The sequence below is a fragment of the Fundulus heteroclitus genome, chromosome 15 (genome assembly GCF_011125445.2).
Source record: "Fundulus heteroclitus isolate FHET01 chromosome 15, MU-UCD_Fhet_4.1, whole genome shotgun sequence".
NCBI classification, from domain to species: domain Eukaryota; kingdom Metazoa; phylum Chordata; class Actinopteri; order Cyprinodontiformes; family Fundulidae; genus Fundulus; species Fundulus heteroclitus.
The window spans coordinates 4674094-4691066 of record NC_046375.1 but is presented as its reverse complement, the minus strand read 5'-3'; the positions used below and the strand labels follow the sequence as shown (position 1 = coordinate 4691066).

Sequence of the window (16973 nt, the reverse complement as noted above, 5' to 3'; positions counted from 1 at the left end):
TTTATGAATATTTCAGAAAATAAACCAAGATTGTTCCAAAAAAAAGCTGTTAATGATCTTGGTTTAACAGCTCAAAACTTTCACATGATTACAAGCAGCCAGAATATCCTTCCTATGCTCCCCCAAAATGCGAAATGTCCTGTCCTGATAATATTGAACAGAGCGTTGACGGACCATCTTTACCTTTAGTGGCGCTGATCATCTGCAGCACCATTTCAGCAGCCCCACGGGCGTGCAGCCTAGCCTGCTGATACAGGATCTTCTGCTTTTCCATCTCCTTTTCCTGAAGGTGACACACACGTGTGACTCAGAAAAGGATGTAGAAACGGTTTGAGAGTCGCTGTTCCAAGCAGTCTGGCTCAAAGAACCTCAAATGTCTTTTCCCGCTCTTCGTCTTCCTCTTCCTCCTCATCCTCTGCACAGCTCTGGCAGAATAAACGGTTACAATTTAAAGTCATTAAATAATCTGGGGCAGAAAGAGTATCTATAAACAGTTTAAATCATAAGTACCTTTGCCATCATGTCTGCATATGCAATATATAAAGGATCTTCTTCCAGGTGGCTGAAAAAAGATAACGAAAAAAATAATCACTTATCAGTTGCTACAGTACCCTGCAAAATTATACGTCTTGAACCTGTTTATCACATTACAACCAGAAACTGCAATATATTTTATAAGAATGTAATATGTAATAGGTTGACCACCACCAAATTAGTGGATCATTTAGAAGTAGAAGCAATTTTCTTTTACAAATAAAAATCAGAAAATTGTGGAAAGTGCTCTATTCACCCAAAATAAAATCCTGTGCATCAGCCTTCGGTAAATAGCTCAAAGCATATTCATGTGTTGGAATGGCTTAGTCAAACCCCAGACCTAAATCTATCAAAAAAAATCTGTGGCAAGACCTGAAAATTAATTTTCACAGAATCTAGAGCTGTTTTGCAGAGAAGGATTTGGCAAACATTTGGGTCTCTAGATATGTTAGAGACCCGAGGGGGGGGGGGGTCAAACTCCATCTTGATAGTGTTTTAATGGTCCCTTTTGAGCCGAAAGATAATTCGCTTTCGGGCGCGATGACCAGATATAAACAGAGGTGGCGACATCTAGCGATAGTATCGCAGAACCATCATAATGACAGTTTGCTTAACTAATAAAAAAGTATTAAATAATGAGGCAACGCCTCGCAGTAAAGCGAGGTATTGCAGACTGTATTGCAGACTGTTCAAGACTGTATTCCCAGAGACATTACAGTCTTTTCCCTCTAAGAATAAAATTTTTTCTTTCGCCCCCCCCCCCCGGATCTTGGACCTTTCTTCCTTGTTTCGCCTCTAGATGCTAATAGCCGTTAGCCACTTCCTTGTTTTAACCCCTGCTGTGCATGCGCAGTACATACCGCTAAAATCGTAAATAAACACAAAAGGTTTTATTTACTAACAAATTGAGCTAAAACAAAGCCTAAAACACCAAAATAACAACTAATACGCCAGCAAGACGTGGTAATCTTTCACAAAAACGTTGCAACCAGAGTGAGCTACTGACGTATAAATTAAAAAAAAAAGTCAAATAACGTGGCTATGCACCTTTAAAGCTGTAATTGAGGTGAAAAGCGGTTCTTCACAGAATTGACTCAAGGAGACTGAATACAAATGCACAACACACTTTCCATTTTTTACTTTATCAGTTTTGTTTGATTTCCCAGTTATGTGTAACTTTAAGTAGGCCTGTGACATAAAACCCCAATAGAACATTGCGGCTTGTGGTTTTATTGTCAAAAAGTACGATACGTTTGTAAGGTACTGCATGGGATGAACATCGGAGAGATGCGGAGGACTCTTTCTGTTTGACCGTCTCACCTTCTCTCTGTCAGAGCGTTGTGACTGAAGTGGAGGATGAGCTGGTGGAGAGGGTCAGGCTTGATATCAGCCACCTCTTCTTCCTCTTCCTCCACAATCTTCATCGGGGTTTTCTACAGAAGTCAGCGATGGATGAAGAGGTTAGCTCTGCCCGAACTGCGTCTTAATCAATCACTCATCCTGCAGGAGCTTTTCTTTTCAAAACACGCAAAAATGAAGTCACAGTTATCTCTCACCAGCATGCAGACTGTTTTCCTGATGATTTCTGGAGAGAATGAGGAACTTGAACTGTGCTGAAGCAAGTTTCCAAAAACCATGCATGGTGCGACAAACAGATGCAAGCAGTAAGCTAACGTGAAGGATGATCCTCATCGATAACAGCAAGTTTCACAAATTCAGACTAGTCTGACAGATCTGATACTGACTGGACCCAAAATTAGACTTGGAAAGGTAGGGAAACGTGGAAGCTTCCCAGTTTGACAAAGATAAAACATGAAATGTGATCTTCAACAAGTCTAGGCGAGCATGCCACTGACGATATGGCCACAGGACGCACTGCAACGTCACCGCCACACACTTACAGAGTACAGCGAAAAGACAACTGATGGGTTGGATCTGCATCCGACATCCAAACAGCTACAGCAGTCTCCTGCCGGAGTGCGAGGCCCTCCTTACCACTGCTGTCAGAATGCCATTGCCTGCTTTTCTGGCCCTGTGTCTCCTGAGTTGATCATGCAGCCTCTGACTCTTGACGGACCTCAGTCTGAAGGACTTAGCATGCCTGGAGAGGGGCCCCCTGGGCGCTTTGGGCGAGGTGCCCGCCCGGACTCGCTCCCAAGGCTCAACGGGCGCGAAGCTAAAGAAGCATTCTGCAAACAGGACCGGCAGAGGCGCGCCAACACAGGGCACGTGGCGCACGGGCAGGATGAGCCCAGTACTTACTGCCAGGTCCTGAACTAGCTTTTCCTCAAAGGAGTACTCCTCTGCCTCTATCCAAAGTCTCTCAAAGGCCGGGATGAAGAAGTTGATAGCACGATGCCTGGGAGGGGAGGGAGTTAGGAGAGATGGGGAGGAATGAAGAGGAGGTGGGAGGGAGGTAGAGTGGCATTAAGGCGGATTCCGGTGAGGGTTTTTTTTTTTTTCTCCTTTTTGAGGAGTTAGGAAAGAGAGATGTCAGGAAAGAGGAAGGGGGTTACAGGAAGTGCATTTCAGGCAGGATTGTGATTGGTCAATGTAGGATCCACTGGCTCTTCTGACTGGTCAAGTATGGTTTCTATGTCCCACCTATGAGCTTGGAAAATAAATTTTAGGCATTTCAATCTCACAAAAAACACAAACATGAACACGTGTAGGACGCTTGCACAATCGTTCAATAGAGTTCATATAAAAAAAACACCACAAGAAGAAAAAACTAGGATTTAATGAATTCTGCTCTAACTGGGACATGGGTGAGATTGCCTTAAAATCAAATTCTCCATCATCTGGTTTGAGTCTATTCTCAGGCTCGTTCTAGCTGACCAATCAGAATCAACAGTTGGTTGCTAGGCAGACATTGGTCCACAGCCTGGCGGATGAAAGAGAAGGGGTTTGAAGGAATGAAGCATTCGCTTTTGTAATGTCACTTTACCGTCAGCAGGGAGAACAGGCGGTCAAAGCTCGAGGCTTTGAACGCCCTTTCCAGCCAAACCTCCCGATAGCCATTCAGGAAGTAATTATTATTTTTGTATCTGAGAGGAGAGGGGGGGTGAGGTAGTGTTATGAAAAAAAAAAACAACAAAAAAAAAACAACAGAGGAGAGAAGGTCAGCGGGAAGGGGACGAAGGTTTTACATGGGCACAGGCTTAAGTAACAGACCTTAACATCTCCTTGTTACGCACGTTTAGGATGATATAAAGTATTATTTTACAGAAGCCTAAATTAAACAATGTTCTTTAAGAGTGACCCACACCAAAAGCAATAAATGCTCACCTGGGTAAATTGTAAAGTGGAGCCATGCGGAAACAAGCCACCACAGCACGCTTACGCTGCTTGGACAGCAGCTTCTGCATCACGCACTTTTTATTCCTCAGAGGCTGTTCTACCTGGGAGGGAGCAAATGGTCACGAATCACAAGCTGGAAATGCTTGTAGCTCTCAATCTTAATCAATACAAATAAAGTAGAAAGTAAAATAAAAAAAACTCAACAGGTTTAAACTCTTAAAAAAACATTTGTGACTGACCATTAAACTATTCTGGTGACATTAGCATCTGTAATTTTGCTTAAATGTTCAAGACAGGATTAAAAGAATAGAAAAAATATAAATAATAGCTCAAATTTACTAAAGTTGACTCTTCTGTGCAATAGCCTACATTGTATACCTAAGTTCAAATGAAAAGGTACAGTGACCTTGCAGAAATATTCAAACCACTTTAGCTTTTTCACATTTTGTCACATATTGTATTTTATTGTGATTTTATTTGATAGACCAGCAGAAAGAGATTATTGTTAAACCGAATGTAAACATTAATTGAAACTGCAAGCAAAAAAAAAAAAAAAGATCAAATCTGAAAAGTATTTCAGTCATTATATAGGGCCAACCCTGAGAAGCAATTCAATCAAAGGTAAAGCTACACAAATACAAACATGTTATTATGGTTTGTTACTTTAAAAAAATAAACTTCCCTGTTTTTAACTAGCTAATTAAAACCGGTGCAGCAAAGCTTTAGTCACAGAGGCAGTACGAATAGCTAGGCAGCACTTTGTTGAAATTGTGTTTTTGCATGATATCTTTGATCATATAGATATCACCATTTATACATAAAAAAAAATAAAAATACCTTTTTTTGATTGCTCTTGGGGGCCCCCTAGTGGCCTTGAGGCCCTAAGCCAGCGCTTAGTTAGCTTTTGCCTTGGGCCGGCTCTGACACCCAGCCAGGCCAGAACCAATACTCAGTGGTTTAGACTAAAGCATATTCATGTATCAGATTACCTAAAGCCACTTGAGAATGTGTAACAGGACTTAAAAATGAAAATACATGCCACACTACTTGTATTTTATTTGGATGTATTCAAGTTTGTTGCTGCAACTTGAAATAAAATGTAGACGTTTCAGGCGAGCAAATACCTAGCATGTAGATATTTATTTCTAGAGCAGAGGAGTAGCAGGTTTTTTTTACGGTTTTTAATAATTTTGCACCCCCTTTTCATGTCTATTCTTTGTTTTCAATGCATCTTCAATGGTTCTTACCTGCTCCAAGTGGAAGACAGCCGCAGAGATGCTCTGGATTCTCTCCACTGTGTGCTCTGAATCCGACGGTTCCTCAGACTTCACCACAACATCTTTATAAAGGTTCAGCTGCCAGTAAACCGCTGGGTCATCCGACTAGGATTACAGAAATTAACAGTCAGACAAATTAAGATCAGGGGAACTCTGTTCAAATCCACACTTGCTGCATGAACAGCGGAACGTGGTTTTACCTTCTCCTGGAGGTGAAGGTTCTGACGCAAGTGCTCCTTCACTTCGTCATCTGTGTCTTTCTACGAGAAGACAATGTGTTTGTAACACCATTATTGCAAGTCAGTATTGCTCTTATAAACTAAACCGTAAATAACTGGGATACACATTTGGATCCATTGAGTCATTTGGGCTTTTGATTCAACCTTTTGGGTTTGCTGGATGGAAATTCCTGCTTTAACTCGACTTTTACACTGGTACACCTTAAATCTATTGGAGAGTAGCTACAATCTACATCTTTAAGAAACGTTGAACTCTTTCAACTTTTAATGGTTTATCTAAAGCTCGACTTCTACCTGGATTACGATCATCGTTCAAATTGAAAGGTCATTATTAGCTTTCAGTAAGGCTGTGTAAAGGGAGACGTTTCGTAACAGTACAGAAATGAGAGTAGTCAAGATAAGTGAACATCTTTGCACCAGGTCCGGCTGGGGGCTCACCAGACTGTAGCGTATCTTGGCCAAAGAGATGAGCTCCTGGTCTCCTGGGGTGCACATGTTCAGGCCGATGGGCAGCAGCTTCTTGAGGGCAGCTATGATCAGAGACGTTTGGATGGAGTAGTATTCACCCCGACGGCGCTTGTGTTTCCTCTCCTGGTCCCCACCAGACTGCAGACGGAAACCAGGGTTAAAATATTAGAAATAAATCAGGGATTTTGTAGTTATTGTACGTTTTTCTTGCCACTATTTGAACAATCTTTGGTGCTAAAATATTTGAAAATGCATTTTTTCTTATAGAAAATAGTAATTTCACGCATCTGTACGACTCCATGATTAATTAAAAGCATGCAGGTCCGTATGATTAAACTAATTTATGGAGAACACAGTTTTTGAGACTCTTTCCTTAGGGAGTCACAGAACTCAGGAAAATCTCTACAGACCCATGACAGAGAGGTGTATTATAAACAAATTCTTATTATTAATGGCCTTTGCTGCTTTACAAAAATTCTGCTATAATGTGGAAAGGATACATGAGCTGAAATATAACAGAAACCTGTCTAGTGCTGCAGCTGTGTGCATTGTGACAGAAGCTAAGATGACATTTTACAGTAAAATGAGAACCTATTCTGGACACAAATAAGTACGATCCTTTAGGAAATAATGTAGTTAATGGCTGTGAATTCTAAAATTAGTGTTGTATAATAATTATCATCTTTATTGTTATATCCAATGAAACAGAACAGAATCAAACAGAGTAGAACAATTTAGAGACGACTGGAACAGAGAAGAACAGGACAGAAAACAATAGAATAGACTAGAACAAAGCACAATGAAACAGAGTAGAACAGAACAGATTTTAAGAAGAACCGAAAGAAAAGAACAGAACAAAGAAAGGAACAGAGTAGAACAAATAAGAAAGGAAGGAAGAACATAGAATGGAATAAAGACGAAAGGAACAGCGTAGAACAGAACAGAGTAGATATAAGCAGCATACCCAAGCAAACAAGCATGGGAGGCTATTTATTCAATCTTATTTATAGTATAGTATAAATAAACAGGTAAAGTTCATAAAACAGCTTACCAAAAACATAAAGCTCCATTTAAAACGCCACTAGACAAGGACTAAATCGTGCGAGATGTTTGTAAATGTTCTAGGAGCAAGTGTTTACCTTGGACATCTTGGACTTGCCCTCCCCGGTCAGGAAGCCCAGGTTGTTGATCTCGTTCTGAATAACAAAGTTCTGCTCCTCACGCTTGAAGTTCTACACCAGGAGAGAGAGAACCACGTCTGATAATGGGACGTTGAGCTGGTATAACAGGAGTCAATACGGCCGAACGGAGCTGAGGGACCTACGTTGGATTTGCACCAGAGGATGAAGATCTCCGCCACCATCCTAAAGAGCTCAGTGGAGTCTGCGTCCGGCTCCTTCAGCCACCTGGACCTGTAAGGGATGAGGAGACACTTGTTTTTCACGAACTGTCACATAAAATGCTAGCTATATAAAATATAATATCCAGCTAAGACATATACATGTATTGCACCTGTTATTGTCCACATAACGAATAAGCATGGGGTAGAAAGCGTAGAGGTCCCTGCAGAGGACACCAAACTCGTCCAGAATGAGCAGCTCTGCCTCCTGGATGTCGCCTTTACTGTCCGCCTTCAGCAGCTCCTCCTCAGATACGACCTGCAATCCAAGCACAGCTCGTCAACAGAACTCTGTTCATTTCTGGGGCCGTTTTTACACGTCCGCCGATCATTTGGTTTCGCAGCGTTCTTTCATTACACTGGTGTGATCGCGCCTATACAAGCGTTACTTCACACAGCCTCAAACGGCCAGGAGCTGCTACTGAAATTAGTCGAAAGAAATTATTTTAAGGACGTGACTGGCTTACCAGGCAAGCAGATTTCCACTTATAGAGTATCTGTGGATCTTACCTTTACTGTCTTTTTCTTTAGCTTTTCCATTGTGGGCAGGAAGTGGGTTCTCAGCAAATCGGCTCCAGCTTTGCAGATGATTGGCTGAGAGTAAACTAGGAACCAAAATGATGAAAATTATATTGTATATTATATAATTATAAATTATTATTTTTAATATTATATTATTATTAAAAGACAGAGATTATTTAAGAAATACAGAATGATACAAAAAGAGACTATTTTCTAACTTTATTACCTTGACATATTTGGTTTGTAAACAGACAATCCAAAATTGATTTTGAGCAGAAACATATTTGGCTATTCAGATTTTTCGATCTGCTTTTTCTTCAAGCCAACTGACTCTGACCTTAGAATAAATCAGTATAAAAACGGTTGCTAACTTTGTGTCTACATTGACTGGCAACTTAGTGAAGAAACAGTTAGGCACATAATTACTTAGGACTGTCACGAAAGACAACATTTATTCCTATTCAACAAGATTGCCTTTAAATTCAGGAAATTTGCTAATTCTTGTTTGAATCTCTTACGAAGGTGAAGAACTGGATGTCACAAAATTGTCTAATGCTGAATGACTGAAACTGAAATGTGTGTTTGGAAATCCATATGATGTCACCACCCTGGGCAAGTTGAGTAGCTACTGTCACAAGTCTACTAGAAACCTTGGTGTGGTTTTGGACAGCTCTTTTAAATCTTATAAGCAAATTAGCGCGGTTGTTGAATCTAGCTTTTTCCAGTTGCGATCGCTTAGCAAAGTCAAGCCTTATCTACCTCCTGCTGCTCTAGAGCGTGCCATTCCTGCCTTCATTACATGTCGCTCGAGTTATTAGTGTTGTATATTTGTTATTTTGTATGTATATACATATATATATATATATATATTGTTGTCCCTGTGTACACCTCTTTGGACAGAGGCATCTGTATTAAATCTGCTACACAAATTAAGTTGACATTGACGTAATGCTTAGTTAGATTCATGGGCAATACACATGATGACTTGTAATAAACACAATTTTAAGTCCACTAAGGTGATTCTCAGAGAGCTAAAAAACTGATGTATACACCCGTATGCATACCCTAAACTCATTCACCTGCAATCCTTTTCATCCAAGGAGCATCATCGATGCCGAGGTTGTTGTTGAGGATCTTCAGGATGTTTCCCAGAATAATGCTGAGGTGCTCAGAAGTCACCGTGGTGCAGCACTCGGTACCTGGGGGCGAGTTCTCCGGGCCTTTCTCCCACCAGTAGGACAAGTAGTTGCACAGCATGGGGAGGACAACCTCAATAACCTGCAGGAGACAGGCTGCTGAAAGATAAACTTTGAAACTAAAGAGCAGACACATTTAACACAAATAACATGCGCAATGTTCCAAACTGACCAGTTTGGTCATCGTTACAAACTCATTCATTTGCTCCAGAGCGATCAAAAGGGATTACAAAATAGGGTCTGGAATAATATTATTCCTAATGCTATTTAACATCTCAGCAAATGCAGCCGTTTAGAGGAAAATCCCCTCAGACCTGTGGCATGTCGCAGTAGCGAGCGCCGGACTCCGACACGTCGTTGACGTCCTTAAGCAGTTTGTCAAGGCGAGGCATCTCTGGACACATCTCCTCCACCGAGTCGGGCATGCTCAGGACTGTAACGGATAAAACATCAGTCACTGTGAGCAGACGCAGAGGCAGCGCCTTCAGCAGGCTCGACGAGAGACAAAGACGAGACGAGGACCAGCTGGAAACTCACTGGCTCTCTCTCGGGGGGTCTTGGTGTTGAAGACCGAAAGCGGGTTGTGGGCGTTTAGATGAGGCTCCAGGAAAGCTACAGGCATGGCTCCCACCAGCGTCGCCAGACTCTCCCCAATCGCTGGCAGGTGCCTGCGTACGGCGACACGTAAGCTCAAACTATTTATCAAACATTCGGGAAAAAATGCTAAAGGAATGACATAAAGCATTTCCTAATGATTGATTTAGGGAGTCCCAGTGGGGCGAATAAAGGCTAATTAGCAAGAATTCCTCTCAGGTCAGAAAGAGCTAAACAGAAGAAAAAAAGATATTTTTTGTTGGAAAAAGGTAGAATTTCTCATCAGCATAGGTTTTGGAAAAATGTATGGCTAAACACATTTATCCCATCTAAAGAAAAAACTGAATCACATGACACATACAATTTGTGTCAACAACAATTCTTGATCGGGGAACATTTCAAAATACGTAAAGCTATTAATTATCTTTTTTCTCATAATTTGATGTTCAAATACTGCTAAATCATGACTTTTCCCACTGTTTCTAAATGCATAAAAATTACTTATACTCAAACACACAAAAACTGTTATTTTGTTCTGTTCTGTTTTAAGGCAAGCAAATAGAAAAGTTAGAGATATATGCTTTATGGCTTTATAATAATATAATCTTAAAATCCCACATTTTTCTGTTGAATTTCAAATTTCCACCTCTATGAACCTGGCTTTCTACCTACATAGTTTTTTTTGTTCATTTTCATTATTTGTATTAAATCATTAAATCACTGAATAAAGGGTATACCACCTAATTCCTTTGTTGTAGTTCTTCTTACAAATAACATCAAAGTTAGCCCAAAATCCTAAACGGCAGGTCTGCCCTCGAAGAATAACAAAAATCAGTCCCAGCAATTTAACAACCTTATAACAGCCCTACTGAATAAACATTTGATGTTTGACAAATAAGTCCAAGATCTTGACCTCTTACCTCTCCACAAACACATTCTTTGCCGTTCCCAGGCTGTAAAAATACATCAGGATTCGGTAGCAGGACAGCTGCACATCATCCACTAATGAAGAAAACACGAATAATAAAAACATGTGATTAAACACTGATTAATGGAAGATGGGAATGCTGGTCGTTATTGGTAGTGATTGTGTTTGCTCCACCCTATTTTTATTCAAACTATACTCCAAAGTGCTCTGGATTATTGGCTGTTGTTTCAGGGGCGTTACCATATATGATAAGCAGGTTGTTTTTAGTTAAGGCTTTGCTGCAAACAGAGACTACAGGTGTTTTTAATGATTTAACCTGACTTTGGCTAAATTTCACCAACATTTCTTGGAGACTTACAGTGCTGGTTAGAGAAATCCTTTTCTAGACTGCGTTTATTACTGTTAGGGTTAGATTTGGTGGGGGGCAGGAGGGATTTTTGCCCCCTTGTTTCAATACTACTAATGTTTTCCCTCTGTCTGTAATGCTTTATAAATAGTCTTGCCTTGCCCAAATAACACAGCAAATTCTAATATGTATTTATATCAGCCAGTCGCATCTGAATTTTACTTAGCCTTTGCTTTCCTGGTAGGAAATTTTTCACTCTGACCTGGTGAACCTCATTACATCTCAGCTCGGATGATTCAAAGGAATTTAGGCATCCTACAAGGTGGGGGAAAAAAAATCATGGGTATCAAAGTTAACTTACAAAGCAGGTCCACATCAAACTCATGGATCCTAATATGTTCAAACAGGGCAGTGAGGATGGGCAGCAGGGCCACGGTCACATAGTTGATGCTCTGAGTCACACTCTTCATCTGGGCACGCGACTGCATGAACTTCCCCAGCTTCAGCATCTCCACCAGCTTCTCCAAGTCCTCAGCCGCGTTCTCAAAGAAGGCCTTGAACCCGACTTTGACCAGCTCTGCGCCAGATTTCATCACTGTTCTGAAGAAAAGTCGGACATTTTGATAGTCGTAAGTCACATACATGCGCGCCATTCCCAGAGCCGTGTCAATGCCGACGGTGAGTCAAGGTTGTGTACCTTGTATCGAGGGAGTGGGACAGGATGTGAAGACAGCTCACCATAATTGCAGAGTCGCTTCCTATAACGGGAAACATTTTTTTTTTTTATTATTGTTTCTGCTGGAACGGATTCAAAACCAGGATAGATCAGAAGCGAACAGGCGGAGACAGTGCCAATCTTACCAAAGAGAGAAATCCTGTGTCTAACAAGAGCTGCCATCTTACAGAACAGGCTGAAAAAAGGAAATGAAGTAAAGACAGAACTGAAGAAAAGCTGACAGGAAAGTAAAGTGAAAGAAATTAAGGAAAGGTTTAAGGAATATGTCCATCCTCTCTACCGCCTCAAAGGAAAAGCGACTAAAACGGATCTGGCTCTGTTTGTCCGTGATACCTGGTGACCATCTCCTTCTCCTTGTTGGAGGCATAGCCACAGCTGCTCAGGTTCTTGCTAGGTGTGGATAGGAAATACAGGCAGTGATTCTTAAAGGTCTGATCAATCAGTGGGAGCAAAATCTGTGGAGAATAAAAAGAAAACCATAATTAAAAAAAACTTTCTGAAAATAAAGCCTACATATGAGTGACATAGTTCCAAAGACTCATCCCAACCTTTGCAAAGAACTTGATTTCCTGGTCATGGGGTGACTTGTCAGTTTTCCCACTGGTAGCCATGGCCTCTATACATCATTGAGTCATAATTTTAGTTTTTGACGTTTTTTTTTTTGCAGTTGATCATATTAGTATTGATGCTGGAGACTCACCAAGATGGGCAATAAATTCCTGGGCAGAATCGACATTTTTTAGGAGCCTCTTTAGGAACTTGTAGGAGAAACGCTTTTCCATGGATGACGAGTCCTGCTCCATGTCCTTCAAACCTCTGAGGGACAGAAAGACAAGAGGTAAGGAGAGGGAATGCAACTTCAATCTGTTGTTTCATTTCATTTTTATTCATATGACACATTTCAATGTAAAAACATCAATGCTCCACAAGTATCACCCACATCTATAGACATGGAAATTAAACTCATTTATAATCCTGTTTGTTTTGGTCACTCTAAAGGAAAATTTAAAGGTCTTCTTTGTATAATCTTGTAAACCTTCCCTTTAACTCTTGCACCCATCTTCCTGACAATCACTGACAGTAATCTCCGATCACTCCCCCTTGCACACTGTATATTGCTTTGTGAGGTTGACTTCAGGTACTCAGGCATTTCCACACTTTTACTTTTTCCACTCTTTCACTACATTTTTTTTACTTATATTCTGCTTTTATTCCCTTTCTCTTCAGACTATACATCCAGCTCTCCAGGATCTCCACTACCCGCTCACCACTGTCACTACAGATCAAAATGTCATCTGCAAACATCATCATAGTTAAATCATAGGTAATAGAGGAAAACCCATTTTAGAAGTTGGGCAATTGGAAGGGCATGTATGGGAGAGAAAATAAATATTTAACTTCAAAGGTTGCGCTATGCACCTTTAATGTCAATTGCTGGTAGATTTTAAAAAATATGCTTTATTTAAACATGCATTATCTTTCATTTGATATTTTTTATCACTGTCTAGAATTTATTTTATTTGTAACTACCCACCACAATGAAAATTCCATTCCAAGATTAAATGGTAAATTAAAGAGCAGTAAATGTAGCATTCTAGAATAAAATTTTGAATTTGAAAGAGGCTCACCTTGTGATAGCATAGCCACTTATCTGCAGGAACCTGAAGAGTTCTTGAGCCTTTTCTTTGTCTCTGTACTTCTCTTTAGCAGTTAAGGTATCATAGGGGACAAGCAGCGGGTGAGCCAACCCTCCTCCTGCTCAGACAAAAAAAAAAAGAAAAAAAGAAAACTGTGTAATTTTAAATGTATTTTACCAGAAAAAAAAAAGAAGCTTTTTTTAAACAGAGCTTGGTTAACACCTTTACTAAGAAGTTCGGACTTCTTCTTCTTGGCCCAGATGTTGTGGTAATTTTCTGCAACAACTTCCACCATACTCTGTAGAAAGAAAAAATAAATATAAAACAAATAAAAAACCTGAACACCCCCACCCCAATTTTTTTTTTATAAAACCACAACAACTACTACTACAAACTAACGTGTTGAAATGTACCTGTAACTCTCGGGACAAGGTGACATTGTGCAGGTCCATCGGAGCAGGACTGAATCCATTAGACTGCACAAATTAAACAGAGGGAATAATAAAATAAAGCAGCAGATGCATATCCTTTTATCAGTTATCAGTTAACCTGATTTCAGTCAGAAACTCTACATGATTTTTGGGGATATAAACATAATTTAATTCAACTGTTTAAGAAATTTTTCGATTCCAAATAGATTTTTTTTTGTAAATACTTTTGCTACATTCTGAGGTGGAAGCTATTTGTATTTGAGCTGTAATTTAAATGTTGGTTAAGCACATTTTAAGTAATTTAGTTGAACTTTTGGATATCGGACCATGAGCAGACTCATTTTATAAATCAACACAACATAAAAAAACTGCAATCAACTAAATCTTAACCAGAAACAATCGTTCATCACGTCGTAGAAATGGCTAAAAACTAAAAATTTTGTACGATAATACTGAGCGATTTGTGATATCAGTCAGTAAATTAAGGAGTTACCTGAGATTCTGAGAGCTTGCGCTGTTTTTCACTCTCTCGTTGTTGAAACATGGCTTCTCCCTCCTTGGTCCTCTCAATATTCCAGCTCATAGCCAGCATGCTCTTCAAGGACTCTTTCACAGGCCAGCGGTAGGTTTCTCTCTCCTATACATTACGCACAAACGTTGAACTCATTGCTCATTGTAGGATGCTAAACAAATTTCTATGTGCGCACCCATTTTTAGTTTAAATCTGCTGAAAATCTACATATAATGATAAAAACTATGCCTTATAGCTAACAGTAAAGCAGCACAACACATTGAATTTAAACTGATGTTACAATTCCAGTGTGTGCAACACTGAAATCACAACTGCCTGCTTGGATGTAGGGCGCAATGGGCTGTAAAATTTAAGCCATCATGCATTCAAACCCTGTTTTCCAATAATGTATTTGGCAATTTAAATGGACCTTCACGGATGTTTAAGCCCACATATGATACTGATCTTAGCGACCAAGAAGGTAGAGTTCAAAGAAAGTTGCGTAGATGTGATTATAGAAATGGTGTCGAAATTGTGGGTTTATCATAATCGACGTTGCAGCAATCAAGTATAACTTCGTAATTTCGTATTTTCCCCTGATCACACAATCAGAATAGACTCCCAAGTTATTCTTTTCATAATCTGATTGGTGAACTTTACTTTTGTTGCGTCAAAATAGAAATGCTATTCTTTAAATAGTCGATTCTAACCAATTGTAGGACCTTTTCAATCTATGTACTGATTAAAATGAAATCAGAAAAAGTTTATTTTGTCAAGCGCTTCTTCTGAAATAGCATATTACATTATTGCATAGAACTGACCCAATGTATAAGCAAACTATGCAGCTACTTAGCCTCTTTCTGTCCAAGAAAATGTGTAATGCATATTATTTATAATGGGGCATTTACTGTAAATCCTTGTAGTTGTAGACTGTTTTAGGAAGATATATATTGTTGAATAGGTTTTAATGCACTTTTCACTTAATCTTCACTGAAAATAGCAAAAATTATACACAAATCAGAAGACACAAAATTTAAAAATTTGACTAATTCTTACAGTAATTGAAGATACATGGCGTTAAGACGTGCAAAGAGCCATGGCGTGCAAAGATAATACCTTTCAAAACATGAGATGTTTTTAAAAGTCAAAGATTCCTGGAGCTACGAGGAAGAAGTCCAAATTATTTCCTCCCCCTGAGCTCTAATGATGCTCTTAGCAACCATATCACTGTCAGGAGCGACTGATCACTAAATATCGTGCCTCTGGCTAATGTATTACAAACAATGGAAGTGATCAGCTGAAAAGTTCTCTTTTTGAAATATATATTCAAATTAAAACAGAAAAGTAAAAGCTGATGGTGATTCTTTGTTTGCTGGAGATTGTGCGACCCTCTAGCAGCATCCGCGGGTACTGATCCATACCTTCTCACTTAAAGCTTTGTACGGCTTCAGCAGTGGATGGGTCTTGGCCTGCTCGTCCAAACTGTCTCCGTGTTTCCAGCCAGCCGACATCTAGAGATGCGGTTTACAACAGTCATTGTTGTGCTGCTCAGCAACACACGCTGTACGTTAAAGATGAAATGCAACAATGAATCACACAGGAAATAAAATGTGTGGGGGAGAGCTGACCTTTTCTGAAGCCCACTTGTCATGGGAATGCTCTGCATACTTGTTGGCAATGTACTCAAGTTTTTCAGGAAGGGAGATGCTGAAAATGGTGAAAGATGTTTCAATATTTCAAAATTTTTTTTGTGTTTACACTAAGTTTTAAATGTGTGTTGAATAAATTATAGCATAATACTGCATCGGTGAAACTCAACCAAATCCACATACTTGGCAGTGTTGATGGGTTTGGGCTCAAAGTTTCCCTGCGCGTCCACCGACTCCTGTTTCTCCAGCGTCGACCCTAAGCTGGTATCCACGAAGTCCGGAGGCAGGGCTCCAGCGATGGCACACAGGCACGACTTGGCCATTTTAAAAAGTTCTGAATCATACTTCTACATCGGGGAGGGGGAACAAAAATGCTTATTTAGTAGGTTTCTGCCTTACACCCACAAACTTCAATGTATACCTCATCAGTATCCTGCCTGGCAGACCCACAAGAACTAATTTATAATAGTTTAGTGGAAGTAAAAGGATAAATGTTCTTCAATGGTGTGGGGTGCAAATCAGTCAACCTTCTTCACTCTGATACTCCAAAATGACATGCAATGCAACCAAAGGTCATCAGTCATCATTAGTAACTAGATTCTCCCTGTAATTGTATCTATGAAGACCTTAGAGATTCGTTAGAGAGTATTAGTGAGGATCAAGAAGACCAGGGAACAGACAACCAGTCGGGGAGAAAGAGACATTTAAAGCAGGGTTATTTGAAAATCGCCTTTCCAGGACATGGATGCCCATCGAAATGAATAGGCTGGGTAACTCTGGAGGAGCCACAGAACTCCACAGCTCAGGTGGGAGAAATTTGTTAACAGCACAACTATACTGCTGGCTCTTTGTAAGTATAAATGATATTTAAAATAAAGTTTATTTTAGTAACTGAATTTGCTAAGTGAAACACATTAGGCTGTATAGGTTGGTTACAGACAGCCTGATATAAACAAGCCTCATTGTAACACGTATAACAATTTATTGAGGTGTTCCCGTGTTAGTCTTGCCCCTCACAAATCTGGCCCGTATGGTATATTGGCAAGATGAACACCATAATCTCCATATAATCTGATGGAGTTTGTGCTATATCACAAAAAAAGGGCAAAAATAATCCAGTCTCAAAGCCAGCTGAGGCCTAATAACAATCGGAGGTGTAATTGCAGAGGAAAGTTGTTCTATAAACAACTTGTTTGTTCTCAGAGG

At 39.9% G+C, this 16973-nt stretch overlaps 1 protein-coding gene across 4 annotated transcripts in view; it reads right to left on the bottom strand.

The window, feature by feature from the left end:
• ryr3 (ryanodine receptor 3) overlaps positions 1-16973 on the bottom strand; it is a 155828-nt gene that overhangs the window by 23743 nt on the left and 115112 nt on the right. For all 4 annotated transcript variants that reach the window (XM_036147246.1, XM_036147247.1, XM_036147248.1 and 1 more), the window contains 30 exons: positions 15951-16114; positions 15747-15825; positions 15540-15629; positions 14101-14244; positions 13590-13652; positions 13399-13474; positions 13168-13294; positions 12240-12355; positions 12088-12155; positions 11873-11994; positions 11665-11714; positions 11501-11561; positions 11165-11403; positions 10450-10531; positions 9473-9603; positions 9250-9368; positions 8819-9017; positions 7728-7822; positions 7331-7476; positions 7143-7230; positions 6958-7050; positions 5789-5956; positions 5312-5371; positions 5082-5216; positions 3823-3935; positions 2797-2893; positions 1855-1967; positions 511-562; positions 369-425; positions 184-283 (listed from right to left, as the gene is read on the bottom strand). In XM_036147246.1, the coding sequence (XP_036003139.1) occupies positions 184-283; positions 369-425; positions 511-562; positions 1855-1967; positions 2797-2893; positions 3823-3935; positions 5082-5216; positions 5312-5371; positions 5789-5956; positions 6958-7050; positions 7143-7230; positions 7331-7476; positions 7728-7822; positions 8819-9017; positions 9250-9368; positions 9473-9603; positions 10450-10531; positions 11165-11403; positions 11501-11561; positions 11665-11714; positions 11873-11994; positions 12088-12155; positions 12240-12355; positions 13168-13294; positions 13399-13474; positions 13590-13652; positions 14101-14244; positions 15540-15629; positions 15747-15825; positions 15951-16114 (3247 nt within the window). The remainder of the gene's footprint in view (positions 1-183; positions 284-368; positions 426-510; positions 563-1854; positions 1968-2796; positions 2894-3822; positions 3936-5081; positions 5217-5311; positions 5372-5788; positions 5957-6957; positions 7051-7142; positions 7231-7330; positions 7477-7727; positions 7823-8818; positions 9018-9249; positions 9369-9472; positions 9604-10449; positions 10532-11164; positions 11404-11500; positions 11562-11664; positions 11715-11872; positions 11995-12087; positions 12156-12239; positions 12356-13167; positions 13295-13398; positions 13475-13589; positions 13653-14100; positions 14245-15539; positions 15630-15746; positions 15826-15950; positions 16115-16973) is intronic.